The 23,303-nt window shown below is 46.2% G+C and overlaps 1 protein-coding gene across 1 annotated transcript in view; it reads left to right on the forward strand.

Annotated features, from left to right (window-relative positions):
- LOC133975843 (disintegrin and metalloproteinase domain-containing protein 12) overlaps nucleotides 1-23,303 on the forward strand; it is a 77,758-nt gene that overhangs the window by 46,226 nt on the left and 8,229 nt on the right. Inside the window, exons 7-19 of the mRNA XM_062413857.1 lie at nucleotides 3,468-3,533; nucleotides 4,138-4,209; nucleotides 4,674-4,843; nucleotides 5,238-5,322; nucleotides 8,029-8,177; nucleotides 14,770-14,947; nucleotides 17,725-17,814; nucleotides 17,960-18,155; nucleotides 18,243-18,351; nucleotides 19,092-19,290; nucleotides 20,904-20,981; nucleotides 22,434-22,542; nucleotides 23,155-23,290. Of these exons, the coding sequence (XP_062269841.1) occupies nucleotides 3,468-3,533; nucleotides 4,138-4,209; nucleotides 4,674-4,843; nucleotides 5,238-5,322; nucleotides 8,029-8,177; nucleotides 14,770-14,947; nucleotides 17,725-17,814; nucleotides 17,960-18,155; nucleotides 18,243-18,351; nucleotides 19,092-19,290; nucleotides 20,904-20,981; nucleotides 22,434-22,542; nucleotides 23,155-23,290 (1,637 nt within the window). The remainder of the gene's footprint in view (nucleotides 1-3,467; nucleotides 3,534-4,137; nucleotides 4,210-4,673; nucleotides 4,844-5,237; nucleotides 5,323-8,028; nucleotides 8,178-14,769; nucleotides 14,948-17,724; nucleotides 17,815-17,959; nucleotides 18,156-18,242; nucleotides 18,352-19,091; nucleotides 19,291-20,903; nucleotides 20,982-22,433; nucleotides 22,543-23,154; nucleotides 23,291-23,303) is intronic.

Here is a 23,303-nt window from a genome sequence, read left to right on the forward strand (position 1 = left end):
TCCACGTTGAATTATTCACTCATTCCTTCCGTCATGATCTCGCGGCGTCCATTAGGCGAGCTGAGCTGAGAGCGGATGGAGAACTCGGGGGGGGTTGATAAACGCCCGTGGAAAGTAGATTGGATGTTAAGTGGCTACGTTTTTTATCCTCGAGACCAAAATGCCGGCCGTGTAGATCACGCCTGGAGAAACCCCACGTCATCCCACGCCCTTGCACTCAGCCCCTTGTACCAACCCAGCACCCATCACTGGGATAAATGACGAGGGTCCCAGTCCCAGTCCCTATCCTCAGAGGAATTGGGCTTGAAAGATGATGAGTGCTGGTAAGTGGAAAACAGAGTGGGATGACAGGTAGTGGACTCAAACTGGTGATTTATCAGGTCAATACAAGACGTGTAGAGAGAGAGAGGGGGTGTGAAGGGGGGGAGCACGTGTATCATAACCGTGATGTATTGTACGGCGAGAAGGGGGGGGACTTTCCATTTTCTTGAAAGTGATTTCTTTTGGGGGTATTTTTTGCAATAGTTTAATCGTTTCATTAAGGATATTGAGATTGAGTGGGTTTTTTAGGAAGCAGGCCAGACATGTGGCCCGAGCTGGCTGAAGCATCCTGCCCTCTCACATTATTCCTCTTTATTTATTCATGCAGTAACAGGGATTTATCAGATGTTTTATTGTACTGTTTGATTCCTGTTGGTGATTACAGCCCTGGCTTCAGTGGACGCTATTGTCTCTGACGTTAAGAGGGCTGCGGTGATTCAGCTGACGGGAACAAATCCTGACAACAGCACAATGCAGCAGTGGGATAAGATAACAAAAGAAGACGAGGCCATCACATTGATAATTTATTCCTGTGTGTGTGAAGAAGTATTTTGTTGCAAATGCCGCGCCCCTGTCCCTCCGAACGCAACACACGTAAGACACGTCCACTAAATGAAGACAGATGCGGTTTATAAGGGAGGTGGTCGAACGTTTGGATCCCTGAGGTGACTAGAAAAGTGAAAACAGATAAGATAGCGAGGGCGTGGATTCAAAAACCTGTCACTTGCAACCAGATGAACTTGAAGTACAGCGAGAGAGAGTGAGAGCGCAGACTTAGATTCGCTGGACTCGGTGGCCTGCATGCAAAGCTCACCTCCGCCTGCGAATGCACCGAGGTGTGCGGCCGTTCCGATAAGCCGCGATGTGTCCTGCTTGAGGGCCCGATGATAACGAGGCGTGTTGGCAGACTGCCCCCCCCCCCCCCCCCCCGGATGATGAGCGTCACTCCGGGGAGGGGAAGGTTACAGAGATACGATGGCGAGCTGACAGCCACTGCACGTCAACAACACCAGTTCCCCGAAAAAAGTTCCCTTGAAGAATCTTGTTTTTGGAAGACGGAACTGTGTCCGTGCAAGATGTCAAACGTGAACGCGACATGCAATCACAGTCTGGGACGGACTCAGATAAACTCTGTGGATTGAAAGAACTCAGAAAAGTTGGACGTGAAATTAAACTTAATAGCATTTGTGCACAACACTGCAAAGAACGACTAAAAGTCTTTAACTTAATTGATCACTCGGAAATCCACAAATTGTATTTGCTGAAATTGAAGTTAACAAGTTATAATTTGTTCTTCTTTGACATTTATTTGAAGGTTAGGGCTTTAAATGTTAATATTGCAATACATTCATTGTTTGTATACACATATTATATTATATATATATATATATATATATATATATATATAAATAATGAATGTATTGAATATAACATGTAGTGAACCTAGTGCATAATCCAATATTTTCATTATTTTCTATTAGCTCTAAGTCTATTCATCAAAAGGGCTCCTCTTCACTCAGTGGACTAACAGCGTGCTCATGTGTGCGTCTCCTCTCCAGCGGCCTCCAGGACACTTGTAATCAGCACACTTGGCCGTCCTGGCTTATCTATGGAGGAGGCAGATAAGAGCAGAGAGGATCCAGGCTGCCAGGACAGCGAGGATTAAGAGGCTCAGATTGAACGAGGGCCATGGTGTGAAGGCAGAACACTTAGCCAGCAGGATAGTATAGGATATGGGAGTGTGTGAGCGGAAAGGGTGAGCCAATGTGTGTGTGTTAGTGTGTGTTATGGTGTGCAGGTAGCCTCGAGCTCGATGTGAGTGGTTTTCCACGTAGAGCGAGAGCACCACCTGCTCCATTGCCAGGAGGGCATGTTTGTCTTTGTCTGAACCAGAATCAATATAATCTCCATTTTCTCTTCTAACTTAGTTTTCCATTATATGTTTTCAACTGTTTGTGATTTGTGAATAGTTTTTGCTCATTAGTTTTATTTATTTACTTGTTAAGTCATTAAAATGTTATCCTATCTAGCAGCGTAGCTGTAGGGATGTTGATGAACCACACTGAATTGTCTCAACAGATGCCAAATGGCTGTTGCCATGAAACTAAAGTACAGAGGCTGAAAGTTATCGTATTTGGAGGAAAACTATCGAACACGAGTCGTACCCAAGAAAAGATATACGAGCCAATACTCTCATAAAACACATAAGCAATGTTTAAATGAATTAAGGAATTGTCTTAACTTGACGAAAAAGTTTTGTCATTATTGATACAGATAGATACAGATACAGATGACAAAATATATAATATTATACATAAGTTGTGTTATTGTTGTTTGTTGGACATTTGATTCTCATCAAACCCGTTTACCTCGTAGACTCTGGAGTTTTCTTCTAAATCTGCTCTGAGGTCCCTAATTAAACGACAATTGATTTGCTATTATTCATTGCACCTGATTCTTCCCATCCATCCGACAGAGGCTGCACTGTGACAGTCAATGTTTCCAAATTAAAAACAAGAAAGAGCTTTTACAGCCTCCACTTCCCCGTGTTTGCTTCTGTTCGGACATAAACTCTCTCTCGTCCTCACGCTATCTGAAGCTGCAGCCGGGGTCACGTGCTCTATGAATTCTGAGAGAAAAGCAGAGGGTATGTTATAGGTCGTGTTGCAACAGCGCTGGCACCATTGTCCAAAGCTGTGATTTATTGGTTAATAAACTGGTTCCTGTAGAGTGTTATCAGAGGTTTGTGAGGTGTTGGCGCCTCGTATTGGGTTCCGACTCACGGGGTGGTGTATTGTTTTGTGCTGATTCTCACTCCTGCCTCCTTTTGTGTGAAGTGCAGCTCGGGTACAAAAGCCACATTGAGTGGCCGACCGCTAAATTTAGGCGGCTCTTTCCAGAGAGCCACAGTTAAGTGCGTCCTCCTAATGTCCTTCCTCCTTTCTCTCTACTCCCTCCTCCTCCTCCTCCTGCTCTTCTCTTCATATCTTGGTTTATCACTTTGTCATTTCCAACCCCCTCACCCCCCCGCCCCGCTTCCTCTCCCATTTACTGCCCTTTCTTGCCCCCCCCCCCCCACCTCCCTCTCTCACGCCGCTCCTCCTTCACACCCACCTCCTCTTCCCTGTCGGCTCCCTTGATCGCAGCACAAACGCCATGCCCAGACGACCACCAAGTACGTGGAGCTGATCATCGTGGCCGACAACAGAGAGGTAAGCAGAGGTCACACGCAGGTCCCGACTTCCTCTCCCTCTGTCGACGAATCAGGGGGCTAAGAGGTCACATGCTTAACGAACCCCTACACCCCCTTGAGAGGCCGATACAGTGCCATACCTCTACTCTGCTGCTGCCTCCGATGTGCTGGTGCCTACTCATCCATTTCACCGTCCAGCACCAGCTACATCCCTCCGCATATATCACTGGACCACTTGACTCCCAAATGAGACTCTTTCTATTTTGTGCCCTTAAGGCGGGATAAGAGGCGAAAGTGGTCCTCAATGACACAATGTCACGTAGGGGTCAATGTCACCCGCTTTATAGTGCCTCGGAGACTGAATAGATGCTGGATATGAGACAAGGAGGCTGAGGTTATCTCTTTAGTCCAAGCTCCGCCGAGCAGCTCTTTGATGGTAGCGGCGGAGGCACCGGCGGAATTAATGTGATCGCCGAGGTTTGCACTGCTCCAACCCCTGTGAAGAACTTTCTGGAGCTGGCCCAATGCTTAGATACTCCCAAATAATGTCTCTGGTGTTGATTAATATTGGAGAGCATGGATTATCCCTTCGACCCTTTGCCTCACTCTGCACGGTTGTTCAGTTTCAGAAGCAAGGCAAGGACGCGGACAGGGTCAAGCAGCGGCTGGCTGAGATCGCCAATTACGTGGATAAGGTAACAATCAAATCAACCGGGGAAGGGGGGGGGGGGGGGGGGGGGGCTGGGGAGGTGTTGGAATGTGATTTATTAGAGGTCACAGCCGGCCCGGTGAGAATTAACCAACCTGTGAGCCGAGGCTGATTGGATTATGAATGCATGATCAATTCCATAACGCAAAGGAGAAATTTTGTGAAGAGGCCGTCGCTATAAAAAAAAAAACGGCACGGGCGCTGGTTAAATAAAACAGAAGCGGAACTTGATTTATTCACCCGGAAAAAGCTGCACGTTGATTAATGCTAAAAGATTTATTCAGAGCCCCTCACAACCTTTAAACGGCTATTTAACAGCCTTTGTGTTTTAATAGGTAATGCAAAGCAAAGAGTGGGAAGGAGAAACAGCCTGAAACCACATGCCTCTGATTTCAAACTGTTCCCCCTCCTCCCCTCCCCTCCCCTCCCCTCCCCCCTTCCACCCCTCAGTTCTACAGGGCTCTGAACATCCGAGTGGCTCTGGTGGGCTTGGAGGTGTGGAGTGACGTGGACAAGTGTCCCGTCAGCCAAGACCCGTTCACCACCCTGCACGAGTTTCTAGACTGGAGGAAGGTCAAGCTGCTGCCTCAGAAGCCCCATGACAACGCCCAGCTAATCAGGTACCTCTATTTATTTAGCGTCCACATGTAACGCTGCAGGATTCCACTGTCAGAAAGTATTGAGTGCGGAAAAGTGGAAAAAGGGTGGGTAGCTGTTTCCTGTTCCCTTGAGCTACCATCAAAGTGTCCAGCAGTTGGGTACATTCCAACAAATTCATCATTCCATAGATGAAAAACCCATAAAAAATTTGTAGCTTACTAAAGTTTATTGAAGTAGCATATATACACACATTTTATATGCTTATAATTGTGTTATATGCCTTTCTTTTATAGATACTTGTATAGTATTGATGTACTGCAGTGGAGTCTGGGAACCTTCACCTTGACAGTTGAATCCTGCAGACACACTGGACACTGAACGATGATCTGACGGCCTCTGTTTATCTGTTTTCAGTGGGGTGTATTTCCAGGGCACCACCATCGGTATGGCCCCCATCATGAGCATGTGCACAGCGGACCAATCAGGAGGAATCGTCATGGTACGTTCACGTGCTGCGGAAAAGTTCTGCACAGGCTCAGCTACTGTGGTGGAAACTGATCCACGAGTGTCTTACACTGTCGCTGTCTGACAAATGCTCTTCTACCCTTTGCCGAGTGATTAGTAAGTCGACCCGTGAGTTCATCCGGATGTCACGTTGATCCCATTGATCACAACCGCATTTGCATAGCGTGTGATCCCCGGCCCTTTGGTCTCCCTGCTGCTTCAGATCCAATCTATGTCACTGAAGACTCAACGTTATCCGTGAATACAAATACACACACACCACTACAATAAACTCTGAACTGGACTCTGGATGATTTCTTCAGCAATGCACAAAATAATTGTGATTCTTGCGTCTCGAAAAAGGAAAAACCTGACTTTATCCTCCTCCTGCCCTCCGCTCTTTGCCTTCCTCTCCTCCTCCCTCCTGTCTGACATAACACTATCATATTTCTCCCCCTCCCGAGTCTCTTGTGTGATATCCAGAGTTGATATTAACCAATATTAACTTCAGGGCACACGCAGTTCTGTTTCCAGGAAGTCAAGATGGAGAGTGCACATGGTAGACCCCCCCCCCGCCCTGTGTGGATAAATCACAGCGTATATATATATATATATTGAATACACGCAGAGTGGAAAGTTTTGCTTCTTAATGAGCTGCGACAAATGAGAGAATATAAGTGTAAAGCGTATCGCAGCCGGAATGGATACAAAATGCAGGGGCATGTTGTAAATGATCCGTTACAGCAGTGTGCAGTACGTGCACCAGTCGTCTTGTATGAGCGCACGTCATGCAATTATTTCATACTCTTGAGTTTGTCTCGGGGTCTGCCTGGCTGGTGCTGAGGTTTACAGCCAGTCCACGCCTGGTTCTTCACTCTGGTCCTCCCAGATGTTGAAGTGGAGACCAGATTATTATCATAAAGATCTGCGTACACACACATACATCAGGTCAGAGACATAAAGAAATCAATCTCAAACCACAGACTCTCGGGACGAATCGTGACCCTTGCTGTGTCCCCTTCGCCTACAGAGAAGCCGCTTTCACTCGTTAGAGGTTTTCATCACTGCTTGTTTGGTTGTTTGCAGGATTATGCAAAAATAACTAAAGGGATTATGAAGAAATTTGGTGGAAGGATGCGGTATGGGTCGGGAAATAACCTGTTAAATGTTGGTGCAGATACAGGAACTTCTTTTCTGTTTCTTTAACAGTGCGAGCTGCCTCCTTTTCCATGAGTTTGTACTACTAATTTATGGATCTTGATGAAAAACAATATTGGGAATATGTCTGATATTTATGAGTGTGTGAAATTTGGAGCGGATCCAATTAAAAATCTGGATCTAATGAAAGGTTTCATGAGAGAACTGTTGGGCCTTGGCGGAGCGGTTAACTCCCCTAAGTGTCATTCTAGTTGTTATGTTTTTAGGCAGTTAAATCTTAAACATACAACAGAGTATAAGGTTCGCTCGCAGGGCAGATTATCTGAACATTAAATTGTAATTTAACGAGGAAACGTGGAGCATCTTGTTAAGTTATACTTGAATATAGGTTTCACAAATAATGAAATCTTTTGGCTCATCAGCACCACATTATCGTAAGTATCAGGACTTTGAATAGATTGGGCTGTGTCTATTCTGAAGTCGAATAACATCGGCTTTGAGGGAAATTTCCTTTCTTGAAATATGTATTTACCAGCCCTCAATGTCAAATTAATATCATGTAGCATGCATCTCCCCCTTGAGCACTTGAGCTTCATCAGTCACTAAAGGTGTCTTGAGTTTCTTTAGGAAACAGAATCAGAGTTTTTTAATAGTTTTTTTTTTGCACGAATCCAGGCTGCGCAGACGGATCGCAGCAAGCACTGACAGCTGATGACCATTACTTTGAAAAGCCCCCAGCAGAGCACTTCATCAGTCTGAGCTCGACTCGCACAGCGCTCCTGAATAATGCACAGTGACGAAGACTCCAGGGACGAGGGGCTCTGACGCACCGCTCTGCATCCGGGAGGAGCCGATCGCTGCCCTTCCATTATTTATCCCACCTCTTCATGTGTTTCAGGTTTTACACACCTGTCAATCTAAATCTAAATCTCAGCCAACAGCGCTTATCACTCTGTGTGTCACTCCCGCTTCATCCTCCACTGTTTTATAAATTCCCTCTATCCTCACCTGATTGGGTGTGATTATATTTGTTGAAACGTCCTTTGGGGATTTTGTTCCTCTATCTGCCACCCTTTTCTTCTAGTTTTCCGAGTTGAATAGGGCGAAGCAGCACATCTGGCTCTGTCAAAGTTTGCGGAGCAAGCTGGAGGTGTCTTCTGTTTCATTTCTCATTTCAGTGCCACACCGTCGAGCAGCAGCAACGCTCTGATAAGCACAGATCCAGCAGCATTGTTTGTAATCTTGGCAATAAGCAATTACACTCGCTTGTTTCTGAGTAATGCTTCTCCAGTGGCGCCTGCGGGGAGAAGCAGTTTGGCTGGCGTGAAATGTTTTTATTATTTGTTATTTACCTCCGAGTATGAAATCACAAAAGTGTTGTTTTAAATTAGTCATTGTTTGCAGCAACAGGAACTGTAAACGGAACAAATTCTGTGATTGGACAACTTCATCAAGTGAAGAGGTTTTGTGTTGAATATTCGCATGAAATGTTGTGCAAGTTCTATTTCTGCATGATTGATCTCTGTTTCTTTTTCTCTTTCAGGACCATTCGGACAACCCCCTGGGTGCCGCAGTGACTCTGGCCCACGAGCTCGGACACAACTTTGGAATGAACCACGACACGCCGGAGCGGGGGTGCGGCTGCAGGGTGACGGCGGATCGCGGGGGCTGCATCATGACTCCCTCCACCGGGTGAGTCACAACATCTGGACAATTAAGAGTCAATAGAAATACAAGACTCAGGACAGGCCATCACGCCAGTGTGGCCCCTTTTGGGTAAATAACATCCAAACACACCCTGAATGCATCATCTGGATGTCAAAGCATTATTAACTTTATATTAATTACAGGAAGATTCCTTCCAAAACCCAAGATTGTGATCATCTGTAAACATTATTCCACATGCTCTCCATTTTGAACTCAGTCTCTGTCAAGCAGTAATCAAACGTTGCCGTGAAAGTGTGGAGCTGTTGGGTTTATGGCAGATTCAACAGCTGAGCTAACGCCCCGCGGCGATATGACTCATTCTGAATCCGACCGCCAACAGTTCAGTGGCAGAGCGTGGCCGAATCAGCCGGGTTTCACTCCTAGCCTTGCGTTGCAGTTGATCTCCAGTGCGGGAATCGTGTGCTGCACATGTGAGATGCCTCGAACTACTCGGTGTAGTCATTGAGTAATTGCTCGCAGTGGACTGCAGCGCCTGACATGTTGGAGAAGCAGGATGTTCTGGGTGGAAACACCGGGTATCAGTTTCAGCCAAGGTCTCGTGGTCTGTGAGATCCTCAGACTGGTGTTTATGCTGGAACCCCCCCCTCCCTTTATTTGGTTTGGACCAGGTTCATGAAAAACAGGGTAACACCATACTTGATTATAGACTAAAACACAAGAGTTAAGACATACATTTGTATTTTAACGCTTATTGAGGGTCTCCCCGGTCAAGGACTTTGTCCAAAAATGGCAACACAGTGAAGATCAAAAAAACGTTTTTTTTTAAGAAGAAATAACAAAAGGTTCCTTTTCTCTCGTTCTCCTACTCTGTGTCTTTCTGGCTCTCGCGCTTTTCCTCCACATTCAAAGCCATTTAGAGTGATGCTATTCTTTGACACACACATAACATGCAACTTTAATGCCGGAAAATCGGTCTACTCCTCCAAATAAATAGTTAATTGTATCTGAAACCGTCCTTTATAGAGTTTTTTTATGTAGTGGACGATGTGTCACCTCTCGTTTGAAATATCTGAATCAGAGGTTCTACGTAGCAGTGACGAAAATCGTGAATATTTCATTTTTTTGTTCTGCTCTGAACAGGCACCGATTTTTTGTTTTCGTTGCTGCTGACAAAAGGAAAAAAAACAGGATCTAGTCTCGGTTTCAAAATAATCCCCTCTACACCTACTTATTGCTCCATATTGCTGCTCTGCTATTTAATCCAGGATTAAGGAAGCAATTCATTCATATGAGGATGTTTGGGAACTATATATTCCCTCACACTGCTTCCCCATTTAATTCCAGGTCAGCACCGTATACTGTGCCTGAGGCAGTGCTGCATTTCCCATAGGTCCAGCCCACCCAGTAACATGCTTTAAAACGCTGCACGGCCACACACAGGCTCTGCTGCAATCCCCAGAATGCCGTTCATCACCCGACAGCCACAGTTGTTTGTTTCTAGCATTGCCTGCTGTGTGTTTTCCCAGTAAGGTGACTAGTTCCTTTTCAAAGCACAATGTGATTATGCAGATTGGCTCTTCGCGAGTGTGAAGAATGAGTCGGCGCAAAAAAGCCCCACTGATTACCATGCATTCAGTAATTGGAAAAACTGGCAGAAGCTCCCTGTGCTCAGTCAGTGTGGAGCACCGGTTTTGTTTTTATTGATCTTTCACTTTCATCAAATAGAGTGCAGGAGTTTCTTCATTGTCGCTGCTGCGTACAAACCCATCGAGCTCTGTTTGACTAGCTGTGGCTCCAGCGACGAGGCGGAGGGGATGATGAGATCCAGTTCATCATTAATGCACTGGGGCTGTGGGGTTAGTGGGTAGATGGCAGGGGGGCAGTTAAACTTTGCCAGTGCCAGCTGCACATCTGCACAGAGCACTGCTTGTTGCCTGGTCACGGTGAATTGTTGCGTCTCCCTCATCATCCGTCGCTCGATCCCCCCATTAGCTCCAAATGAGAACAGGCTGGTGCTTCTCATCCTTTAAGATTACATCTCCTTAAAACCCCCACACACACAGAGGAACACACAGGAACACACAGGCAGACACTGAGCTGATGGGGGCACAAACATATACATTAGAAATCTGGAATACCGCAGAGCTTTGTGTTTGGTCCAAAGTTGATTGATCGACATCGTTACTATTTACAATTCAAGTCTAATTGCTCAGTTATTTCCTTACAAATTTTAAGCCCTCATATAAAAGAGCTGATCTCCAGATGTATCCAGACACTTTCCTCACTTTGCAAAAAAGGAAACATTTTGATTTGTTTTATTCTATTGTGCTTATTTGTTAAATTAGCTATTAAATTGGTTACATATGCCATCATAGAGAATATGTATATTGTTTATTTTCTTGCAAAAGTATAAATAATACAGTCACTTGCCATCAGTCACACAAGCAGATCCATTGATGGACAGATTCCAGGTCCTGTGTGATGACTGCAGCGCTTTATCCCAGAGACTGGTGTATTCCCCTTGTCATAAAATAATCAGGAATCACAGGAAGTGAGTGAGAGTCCTCGGCATGCCATGGAAATGTGACCCATGCCCTGCTGAAGAACAGGAACACTGTCGTATGCCTTGTTTAATTGGACCCATAGGGATTTCAATGGTAAAAGCATAGGATAGACTGTCAGGCACCGAAAGCCATAACAGATCATATCGCCTCATGTCTTTGCCCAGAGCTCGGTTTCAATGAGCACAAATGAAACCAGTAAATTCATATGAAATGTGTTGTGGAGCAAGTATGAAATATTTGTCATAGTCACAGTTGTCAAGTTTTGAATTGGCTTTCGTCTGCGGCCGTGCCAGAACATCGACGTCTTCCAAAAAGTGATAAAACTGTGATAGCAGAATGAGGATTGAGTCACGTTTTGTGTTTTCTCTCGAAATGTTCCCACCGTTTCAAAGAATGGTGGAAAAAGCTTTGGCAGGGGCGTCATTGGAAAGGCCAGCAGACCTGATTCATGGCCTGATCAGGTCTGCCGTTTAACGGTTGAAAGGATGTGACATAAACTGGCTGTGTAGGAAACGCTGGATGGGTTTCCTGTGTGTTCTGTGTGATCTGAGCCACAGGGACCGGGGAGGAGAGAGAGCTCTGCCCAGCTTAGAGCGTCTAATTGCTGGTGAAATAATGTTTGGAATTACGGTTTGCAGCAACGTCATTATTCAAACGTGACCTTCATGAGTCGGTAATGCAACGTTTTAACAAGCGCTTGTTTTAGAACTGGAGCTAGACGGTGCTGACAGCTTCCTATATGTTAAGTAGAGCAAACTTTGGATCCAACACAAATCTTTTGCTTCATAAAGTTTATTGTTTTTTTTACTTTGCATGCTCATGTGAGTGCCATCAAGCCGTGGAGGATGTTCTCCGGATCTTTGGCCCAAGCATTCGTGTTCTGAATAAGTCCGGACATTTTCCTGAAACTTTCCTGCCAGTCCTCTAGTAAACTGCCTGGAAAATGTCTAAATGCTCTTTATATGTGAAAGGCAAACTCTAGAAAAAATGTCAGGACCCAATTATTTGTTGATTTTGTCTCTAAAGGATAGTAGAGACAGACAGAAATATGCGTTATCTAGTCTGTGAACTGTCTGCGATCACATTCAATCCTTTTGTAAATGTTTATACTAACGATTGCTTTAATGTGGCTTACCTGTCACAGTCCATCTGCCCTCCCTGTCAAAGCAGTGGGGCTGTGAGATGTTTGAAAGACTCCAGCTCTTAAGTATTATTGCTACCAGGGAGGGGGGGGGGGGGGGGGAGAGATAATAGAGGCCTGTACTAGATCTGGGAATGGTTTCTTATCACCAGACCTCCCACTGATCCATTCAAGCCTTGTTTGGCCATCGCTGGGGCTTAGTGCCAGTGATTGCTCTGTACACTCCATCAACCATCAACCGCAGCACCTCTGCGGCTCAGGAGCCAACGTCGCACACAGGCTGTGGGTTAGAGACGAAGAAGAGAAGACGAGGCAAAGACGAATTGATCCCGTAATGGCACTGGAGCACGACCAGTTGGAAAACAATGCCGCAGTGTTAGACGGGAACAAAGAGGAGCGACCGAGCTGAGGTGAACACGGCTCATCCTCTGTGGAACCCCAGAGCATGACGAGAAGGTCACTGGGTCATACCGGGTCTTTTGCTTTGGAGGAGGGGGCCCAGACTCCCTCGGGATGAGTGGTTGTCTAGGGTGCGTTGAGCCCCAGATGTGCACACCATGACCGGCCCTGGCACAGCTTCACCAGCCCTGGGGACTGCAGCTGCGAAATGCCATTGACTGTAATTCATCGGAGCCCCTGCCTTTTCCACAGTCATTATTCCTCTTCCCACCCCCAGACTGTTTGCAGGGGTAGACCAATTATTTCTGTATGGCTTCTCATAAAGAACAGCTGGATCCCCAACTGCTCATGTATCTCAGAGTTACCAGAAATGAGGAAAAAGCAAACAAGGATGTGAGTGTTTGTCATGCACCGCATGGGCCGGTAACTGAAGAGCAGGGCTGAGTTCATGGAAATTGAATGAATGCAGAAAATGAGCATGTGCAACATGAGCAAGCAATTTTGGCTCAGGCTTCGGGGGGCACAGAGAAAATCAACAACAGCAGTGGCCGAGGAAGTGGCCTGCCTGTTGAGCGGCAGCCTCCGACAGCTGTTCATCGTGGAGGGATCACCCGAGGTGCTCGGCCAGGAGGAGGAGAACAAGAGGAGGCCATTATTGCAGTTTCAGCTCTTTCCCTATGACCTTTCATTTCACCACAAATCCACGGTGATCTTTCTCTTAACTACAGATCTTTTCCCAGGTACCCACGCCTTCACCTGACACAACCTCTGGATGGTATTGACGTGAGCGACCAGCGGGGCTGTGTGTTTTGGGGTGGTGGTGGTGGATGTGTGTGGGGGGGGGGGAGTCAGCAGCAGGAGTTGATGTAAACTGCCTCCGCGCATGATGGAAATCAAAAACGCAAGCTGAGCATGAGGTCATGTCAAAACTTTCACAGAGTGTCCTCACATATTCAGAGCCGTATTAGATGTGAAACCTAATCAGGGAAAAAACACAGTTTGCTGCCTGCTTCTCGGAAAAAGGAAAGACTCCAAAGAGAGAGAGAGAGAGAGAGAGAGAGAGAGAGAGAGCGGTGATTTCACAGCTCGTGTGTCAGTGCAGTCCGTGGCTCGCAGCTGAAAACAAACTTCGCCACGTTTAAACTCGGGTTCCGCTCACGTAAACACCGCATTGAGATGCATTTATAGAGGCCGTGTGACCCCCCCCCCCTCCCCCGAAGGCTGAAAATGAACTGCACCTTATACACGAGCTCCTCTTGAGGTCTTCGCCTTGAATGATTTGTGGGACCCTGACATGTTTGCTGGAGGCGGAGGCTGAAAAACTAACCAGTCAATTTCCAGCGCTGTCATTCTTTTGGGAGCCACGTTATGCAGCGAGTACGTGGAACATGTTTGATTTACTCTGTTGACAGTTTGCTTATCTGGACTTCCCTTTCTCCTGACAACCATCTGTTGGGAGGGTTGCGGGTGCATGCTCGGTTTATTTATTATCCCGACTGCGGCAGCGTTCGCAGATCTCACCGCTGTGACAGGGAAAGCCTCGCTGACCCACGATCAGTGGAAGAGAGTGAGCCGTTCGAGTCCACGTGGCCTCGGCCAGGCAAGGGGGCACACAACAGAGGCAGAAGTGTAAAGACACAATCGATGGTTTACCAGACATGTATTACAAAGACAACATTAGGGCCTGGATCTCCGACTTGTTGTCTCGCACTCATCGATGCTCACAGAGATTAGCAGTGATGTAAGTGTGAATATCATCTTACAGATTCACCCATTCTGGCCCGTGTTGGATTTTCTGGTGTGGGTGGAGGTATTAAAAACCTCATATGGTGCTTTTTATATGAACAGACACATAGGGAACCAGATACAATCTGCACACACACACACACACACACACACACACACACACACACACACACACTCACTCAGACACATGCATTCACGCATGCAAGCAGCACACGCACACACTCATCTGAGGCACTATATTATCACAGAAAAGCTCAATAAAGCCACATGAGGTCTGTAACAAAGCTTTTGGCAGACACAACCCTGGGATGTGTGCTTTCCCCATCCAGCAGACCACCCTCTCCGTCTGCTTCCAAAAACAATATTAAAAACACACAATCCTCCGTTTCGGCCAAATTTATGGGAGTTGCAAGTCTTGCAAAGGAAGCACTTTTTGTTATGAGTTTTTTACGATTCCCTGTCTCATAAAATATGTCTTATCAGATCCCCGTCTCTGTCTCTCTGTCTCTGTCTCTCTCTCTCTCTCTCTCTCTCTCTCTCTCTCCGTGGAGGGAGAAGTCGTGGCTGGGGCCGTGGCATGCTGATGGAGTTTAGGAGAGATTGGCGATCTCGAGGGCTTAATTGATTTTGTGATAAGCAGCAATTACCTCTGATTCCATCAGACTGAAGAGGGCCCTTTGTGGGTAACACACAGCCCCCCCCCCACCCCCCGCCACCCCAGCCCTCACTGTATTTGTCACTCACACACTGTTTCTGTCCCTCGCAGGTATCCGTTCCCGACGGTGTTCAGCAGCTGCAGCAAGAAGGACCTGACGGCCAGCTTTGAAAAAGGCGTGGGGATGTGTCTGTTCAACATGCCGGAGGTCAAGGTGCTCTACGGAGGGCAGAAATGTGGCAATGGCTACGTGGAGGAGGGGGAGGAGTGCGACTGCGGGGAGCTGGAGGTGAGAGCGTGATGCAGGTCAGGGTAAACAAACTGTGCTTTTTATCTCCAGACCCCCTGCGGTTCCTCAGCATTCTTCTTTTACTGCCAACATTAAAGTCTCCTCTACAACTACTCCCCATGAACCTTTTTTAATTATAAGTGAATGAAAACAAGCACTGCTGGACCCGTTTTAGTTTGAAAACTGCATGGTAATGTTTTACGGTCACTATACACAATGAGCCTTTGCCCCCTGCTCACTTCCAATCAGCACGATATAGGAGATTTATGAGCTTGGCTTCATGTAAATTCAACCTTTGTGAATTTTGACCGCTTCACATTTTCATACTTGTGACAGAGCCCTCAGTCTGGACATCCAGAAACTCTCATGTTTAGAAACAATGAGGTAGACACTCATGACTGCATGCTCGGTCTATAGCAGGCTCATAATCACATGACCCCTTGGGGAACAATAACTGGCATTAGCCTCGGCTACCAGCCTAGAACACAGCGTGGATAATGAATTACAGGCATTGCTGACCCTGTTGTCTCTGCTAACAGCTTTTGGTCAGTTCAACTCTATATTTGACCACGCAACTGCAAACATGCGTAGGACAAACTCTGCAACAATTCCTGTGTCTCGCAGGACGTGCATATGACTTCCTGTTTACACCAGCACAGACATGCGTGTTTGTAAGAGGGGGATTAAAACATACGAAAATCCTTTTTTTCAAATTGAATGCAGTAGCATGGATGTAGCCTGTCTTGGCACAAACTAACATTTACAAAGCCGACGACACTGAGCTCTCTTCTTACAAACACAGTGTTCAGAAAAAATGACCTTAAAGATAAGAGCGTACATTTGTGCATTCTCCACACTGAGGAGGTGTTTGTGAGGGATACAATTCACTGAGTGGAAAACACCGCTGACAGCTTCACCCTGTCATCTGCTGAATTATTTAAGCCAATGTGCATCGGCATGCACGTACGTAATGTTGGCACGAGTTGCCAGCAGCTCCCACCGCAGGATGATAAAACGGTAAGTCCTGATGCAGCTTACAACCAGCGGAGGCAGGCGGACGTCAGCAGAAGTACGAGGCGTCCATTATGATTCGGAAGGATAGTTTGAATTACATAATGGCCTACGTGAGCGGCTAGCGCTTTGTTGTTGTTGTTTTTTATCGCCATTTTTTTTACACCTTACTGACCAGTGAGTCTTTCTGGGAGCTGAAAGCGGCCTTGGCCCGAGCCAGCAGCCATAACAACGCTCTCCGCCGAGCCAGATCAGAGTGCTCAGACAGCACCTCTCTCCACCATTAAAAAATCCTCATTAAAAAAAAACAAAAAACCTGCCTGGGTTCCATTCCTCACAATCACAGGCTACTTCTTTTCCGTGCGACTCCTCCGCCCCCCCCTTGGCCCCAGGGAGCCTGGGAAAGGCCCTTAATGGTTTTCAGGCTGAAAGTAGTTCTGGAAGGCCCATCATGTCGGCCGTGTCCCCTGCCAGCTCCATCCATCTACTTCCTCCCGAGTCTTACTTCACTCAGCTGCACAGTGTGTTCAGATCTTAATGGCGAGAGGGGGGGAGCCGGGGCCTCGGGGTCCAGTCAGGCCGCCTCTGTGTGAGATCATACGTGTACTAGCAGACACACACATTTAATACCCCGAGCCTTGATTGAGTGCTCGCTTCCATCCACATCACAAGGTGGAGCGCTGCGGATTGGTTCAGGGCTCTACTCACGATACTGGCTAACATGAACCAGATGGGTGAATGGAGGAGAAACGTTACTGGGACGGTTCAGATCCAGTTTGTCTCCCTCGACATCACAAGCAGGACAGGACTATCTTAACATCTGGTTAATCCTGTTGTCGCTATGCAGAATAATCTCATCAACCACCTCTCGCATTTATTTTCAAACTTCAAGGTGTTTGATTTCTCTCAGAGATATTCAATCTGTGTTTTGGCTCAAGTTTAAAAGAAAAAACGGCTGCGAAAGGCTGATTGTGAGGCTAGTATTCCAGAGAACTATTAAGATTAAACAAAATGTAACACACATATTACATACACAAGCAAGTAGAATTTAGATTTAGATTTAAAGCTACGCCCCAAAACACATAAACGTGAACTAGAAGCCGAAATAATTTTTGTTACTAACATGCCCCGGTTGTACATGTCCTCAAAAATGTATTCAACGTGATAAGCAATACAACCTGCAAGTGTAGCTCCTCTCTGGGATGTAAAAAACCAGCAGAATAGTTAGCTTCTTCTTTTTAGATACTTTAGGATATGATCATCAACATTTACCACGATCTGGTTTTCGGGGAATCTTCCAGTTGGCTTTCTGAATTTTCAGTGGTTATCAATTCTGCTTATTGACTTTTATATTACTTGATATAAAAAACTCTTTCTTACCTCACTGCCAACACTCTGCACAATATCGCAGTTACACAATATTCTGCTTATTTATAAAAGGGATTTGATGCCCTTCTCTTTCCTCTTATTCTTGTTTTTCTATTTCCTTCCCCCGTCCAGCTCACAGCTACAGGGGGTTTGAATGAGCTTGTAAGTCCTGTCAGATGGAAACGTTGTTGTTTTTAGAGAACTAGAAACTGCTGTTTGCTTTCCCCTGCCAGGTTTTTTTTTTTTTTAAGTTGCTGCAGATACGCACTCCTGCTAGGTTTGCATTCCTTCTGATAACCCGGACTGAGCGTTTGCTCCGAGGTGAAATACGATCACTTTATGTCGAGTTACATTTTCTTTAAACTCTTTTTTCCCCTCCACATTCTTTGCATCTGAAGGAATGTGTGAATCCCTGCTGCAACGCCACTACCTGCACTCTGAAGGAAGATGCGGTCTGTGCACACGGACAGTGCTGCCAGGACTGTCAGGTAGGAACTGACTCATCAGCCATGACAACTGACATTTTCCCAGATCATCCTGGTTCTTAAATCAGCCCCAACAATGACCTTTGGCAGATAGCTCTCCTTTTTGATCTCACAAGCTTCCTTGGTGTCTGTGTATTTCTGAGTGTAGCTGAAGCTGGCGGGCACCCCCTGCCGTGAGTCCAGTAACTCCTGTGACCTGCCGGAGTTCTGCACCGGCGCCGGGCCTCACTGCCCCTCCAACGTCTACCTGCACGACGGCCACGCCTGCCACAACGTGGACGGCTACTGCTACAACGGCATCTGCCAGACCCATGAGCAGCAGTGCATCACACTGTGGGGGCCAGGTACATGAGGAAGGCCGGGTCGCTGGCTCATGTCGGTAGATCAGCAACGGCAGCCATGTTTAAAATGGGTTTCATTGTGTGTTGTAGGGGCCAAGCCAGCCCCGGGCATCTGCTTTGAAAAGGTCAACTCAGCAGGGGACCCCTACGGCAACTGTGGGAAGGACTCCAAGGGCTCCTTCGCCAAATGTGATGCAAGGTACGTCCTTTTGTCTCCATGAAAACCGCAGACTGTATATAACGCTCCAGAGAAGTGAACCCACACCAAAGCGTCTTGATCGTCCTCTGGTGGCTGGCGGCAGTATATGTCCATTGGTTTATGGCCAAATTAAAGCGTTAGGGTTAAAGATTGTCAGTTTTACACTAGGTTTGGTTTTAATTAGCTATTTGATGCTGAAACGACTCAATTTGGAAATGCAATGAAGGGTTCATACTGTATTTTGCTTTGGGCACATCTGAACACATTTTAATGATGGGACTTTTCTATGGCTAAACTGAAATGTACGTTATGACTAAAACAATCAGCTGATTTATCGATTAGATATTTACTTAAATTTAAAAAGCTTTATTGGTTCAGGCTTCTGCAAAGTGAGAATTTGTTTCACAATTCTTTCCTGCATGAACCCACATCGGGCTCTGCCAACTTGGAATGGTCCTTTTTGACAGACTAAACTATTCATCCCCCCCCGCCAAAAAAAGCCTTGACACATGAAATAATGAAGATGATCATTAGCTGCAGAGCTGATTGCAGGTTTCAGAATCACTTGGTGGCAGAATCTCTCAGGTTGTGCTCTGAAAACAGCAAACCAGCTGCCTCCTCTGCGTTTTCGCTTAATTGGACAGAAAAGACTGAGAGCAAAAATAATTTCATACACATGCATTTTGGGAAACGGCAAAAATGTTATCTAATTACCACATTGTTTTTCTCCCTGTTTACAGAGACGCTAAATGCGGCAAAATCCAGTGTCAAGGAGGAGCTAACCGCCCAGTAATTGGCACCAATGCTGTTTCCATAGAGACGAACATACCCTTGCAGGGGGGGGGGAGGATACTGTGCCGGGGTACGCACGTGTACCTGGGGGATGACATGCCCGACCCCGGCCTGGTGCTGACGGGCACAAAGTGTGGAGGGGGACTGGTGAGAGCTGACAGCCAGTGTACACACACACACACACACACACATCGCACCAGCATGCAACTGATGCATTAGCGGGGGTGGAACTAGTACGTTTACTAGAGCGCCAATACATCTACTGATTTGGGTTTCTGAGTAACATGTTCTTGCTACTTAGCTTGTTTACTTTTCATGTTGTGGATTAAGATTTCACATGGAAAACATATAATCAGTATGTAAGATAGATGCCTTGGTATACTCCAGATGAATTAAACTCGGTCCCTGGCTGGCTGAGGGAAATGTTCCTGTTTAAATCTTCCTTCATAACAGCCAGATCATTATTTTTCTACTGTAACTCTAAGTTCTCTGCCTTCGGCTTTATTACATTGTAACGCGCGTGATGACATCATTCTGTGACATTGTGTGCCGTGTAAAACGTGTTGATAACGTGTGATGGCGCCAGTTAGTGGTAGGAGAGGAGCAGGGGCAGAGAAAAATGGAGATATCTCAAAAACTATTAATATCACAGTAGCTAAAATACCAATCCAAGCACTGACGGACCGTTTCTATTGCGGAGTTTATACTCATTTTGATATAGAATCAACCACAACATTAGGGCGGCTGTGGCTGAGGGGTAGAGTGGTCGTCCTCCAACCTGAAGGTCGGCGGTTCGATCCCCAGTCTGAACAATCTGCATGCCGAAGTGTCCTTGGGCAAGATGCTGAACCCTGAATGGCCCCCCCATAGAATAACAAAGTGCTGGGATAGATGCACTGTATGAATGTGTGTGTGATTGGGTGAATGTGAAACTGTAGTGTAAAGCGCTTTGAGTGGTCATCAAGACTAGAAAAGCGCTATATAAATACAAAACCAAATCCATTTAACATTAGAAGCTTCATGTACATAATGTCAGCATTATGTACATGTAGCTTCTACACATGCTGTGATGCTACACAGCAACTGAGATCTTTCATATCCGTCTTTCCATTTAATGTCATCTTTTAGGTTACTTTAAAAGCAGGAGTGTATTTGTAACGTAGTATTTTCTTTGCATTATAGTATTGCTGATTTACTTGTGATAGTGGTGGTTGAAGCTCAATCATAGCATGATATGAAGGTTCTGCCCAAATGCTGGGAAATAAACAGAGTGGAAAAAGTGATGCGGAGTGAGAGGTTCTTCAGGGTGTGTCCTCTTGTCCTCTCAGACTCAGGCACTCCACCGATCTGCCGTTATTCACTCTATTTGGCATCGTCCAGTGCTCGTCAATACGGCCACTGGTCACTTCAATGACACCATATCGCCATTAAGTCTAATTTACTTCTCTTAACAAGGATCCAGCCTCATCCGTCAAGTGGGCTGGCGTTCCGCTGCACCCTTCTGCTGCCAAGCTCATCTTCCTACACACACACACACACACACACAGACACACACACACACACAGCATGGATCCCTTTGGGTGTCTTTAAGGAGCGAACTTTTAAAACATCAGCTTTATTATATTCTCGAAAAACCCAAGCTGCGCGGTTTTAGACCTGAAGTGCTAGCGTTTCCTCCTGAAACATTAAAGGCCTGAGAATATCCCTGACACGCTGTTTGAGCTCAACCTGTCAATGTTTAATGTCTTCGTCTGTCTCAGATGTGTCTGAACCGCCGGTGCCAGAACGTCAGCGTCTTCGGTGTGCACGAGTGCTCCGCCAAGTGCAGCGGTCGAGGGGTGAGTGCTGCGCCTCTCCTTCTGGTTCAGTGATGGGTGTCTATTTCAAACCCTCACCCCCACACACAGTTTGGTTGTTTTACCTAATACCTCCACTCCTGCACTCCTCCACTTTCACACAGAAGCTCATTTTGGCCGTGATAAGTTTGAAATTCCTCGGGTATAGAAGTTGGGCGGGGAGCCTATACAGTGCCGGGTAATCAATCATCCCGGACGCTGAAAGGTTCAATCAATTAGCTATAATGGTTTTATTTATGTTGAGCCTTAAGTGCCATTCATCATACTCTCAGGCAGTCGTCCTTGTCCCAAAAAGCTGTGTTGAAATATGAAGGCCACGCTTTGTTTGGCTAGACGTGACACCCAGTTTGACTTTGCCGGAGCCCTGGATTTCCCTCGAACGCGTCTGCGGGAGGTCCTGTTTGAGATTAAATGTGTGGCTTTCGCAGCATTACCCTTAAATCCACTGGCAGCTCCCGGCGGCTTTCCACTGCGACTTCTTAAACTCGTTTTTTTTTCCTCCATCAAAAGCTGCAGAGGAAACGTCTCCAGTTATTAAACGCTCATATTTGTTTGTTTAGCTCCAATTAAGACACATCCGCGAGGCTCCGATGACTCGCGGAAATAAAACCATGTCGCTGCCTCGCGGAGTCCTGGCACCCCCACATGCACGGATTAGATCAAGATGTTAGCCCTGGAAAGAGGCCCTCACCTGCTCCATATTACCCTGCAGGGGAATCCTCTTAGACTAAGACCAGTGCTGCGATCTGCATCACCAGTATTTATTGACTGTGGGCGCGTAGAGCTGAAACAACACAGCCCCGAAACGAATTCACAATGATATTTGAAATCAATTCATTTGTTTCTGGAACCAAAATCACAACGTCGAACAGTCACTGGTTCCAGCTTCTCCATTTGGGCTCCTGGAAGCTGTCACTTTTTTATTGTTATTTTATAGTACTTAATAATTGGTTGATGCCCTAGTGAAGTCACTCAAGCCTGCGTCCAGCTTCCTAAACAGAACCGTGCGTTCATCCATTGTCTTTCACTTATCCGAGCTCCCTCCTGTGAGCTCTACCCCGGGGTCTCCTCCCGGTTGAAGCTTCATCAGGAGGAACATTCAGACTCATTGTGTCACTCCTCGCGTGTGTTTTCCTGACCAAGCGGAGTTTAGAGACCAGGCCTCTCAAACAGATTGTCTCTCTACGCACGTGGACTGGACTCTGTATTATTCTTTCAGTGTGCATGTGTGTTTGTTTTCTGCTTTTTTATTTGTATGGTGTACCTCTGTTCTTGAACTTCTTTGGCCCCTTAAAGCACTCGTGTCGTCTGAACTTGTGTAACCACTGGAGCCTGACTGGTGCATAAGCCTCACGTTATAGGAGTGCAGTGTGGTGTATTGAAAACACATTATATTATATTATATATATTACATGTCCTTTTCATATACTCCAGGTGTGCAACAACAACAAGAACTGTCACTGCGAGGCTCACTGGGCGCCGCCGTTCTGTGACAAGGCGGGTTTGGGGGGGAGCGTGGACAGTGGCCCCATCAGATTAGCAGGTAAAGTACATGGAATGGCTGAGTTATGGTAGTTTGGGTCGTGCAGGTCGTTTGCGCCGAACGTTCGAGTTTTTCCTCGATGATATATCCCTGAACCCACACTCAAAGTAAATCCTAGAAATCCAGAGGCATTTTTTTTAGGAGTTTTAAGGAGGAAAGAACTTGAAAGGATTCCTCAGAGTTTGTAAGATCAGAGAGCAAGACGTTAACGACTGAAAGACAAGTCGGACACAAATCAGTCTGAGATGACGTCAGGTTCACTGCAAGAGCACCAAGCTCTCAGCCACAGCATCAGCTAATATCTGAGGACAAGTTAGCCTCTAACTGGAGACAGGAAATGCAAATATAAAAGCGCAAGTGTAAGATCTAGTTGAAGGCTAAAGTAGAGTTAAAAGGCGTGACTAGGATATCTAGCGGCAGTATGTTTCCACAAATGTTACTTACAAAATCTGCATCTCTGATTTTGTGATCTGATTTTGTGATTCTGTGATCTGATTTTCTTTCAGCTGTTATCGAATGTTTCTTCATACAAATCACAAACAGTGGTACTTTTGGGTGTCATTTTAGGTCCAGGTGATATTATGGTTTATCTCTGTGTGTATTTCTACACAGACAGCAGGAGTCTGACAGTTGGCATCCTGGTGGCTCTCCTCACTGTCCTGGGCGCCGGTCTGATCGTCTGCATCAAGAGGAAAACTCTGCTCGGCCTCCTGCTCACCAGCAAGAAGAACCCCCTCGAGAAGCTCAGGTGAGTTTTGTTT

The sequence above is a fragment of the Platichthys flesus genome, chromosome 20 (assembly GCF_949316205.1).
Source record: "Platichthys flesus chromosome 20, fPlaFle2.1, whole genome shotgun sequence".
NCBI lineage: Eukaryota > Metazoa > Chordata > Actinopteri > Pleuronectiformes > Pleuronectidae > Platichthys > Platichthys flesus.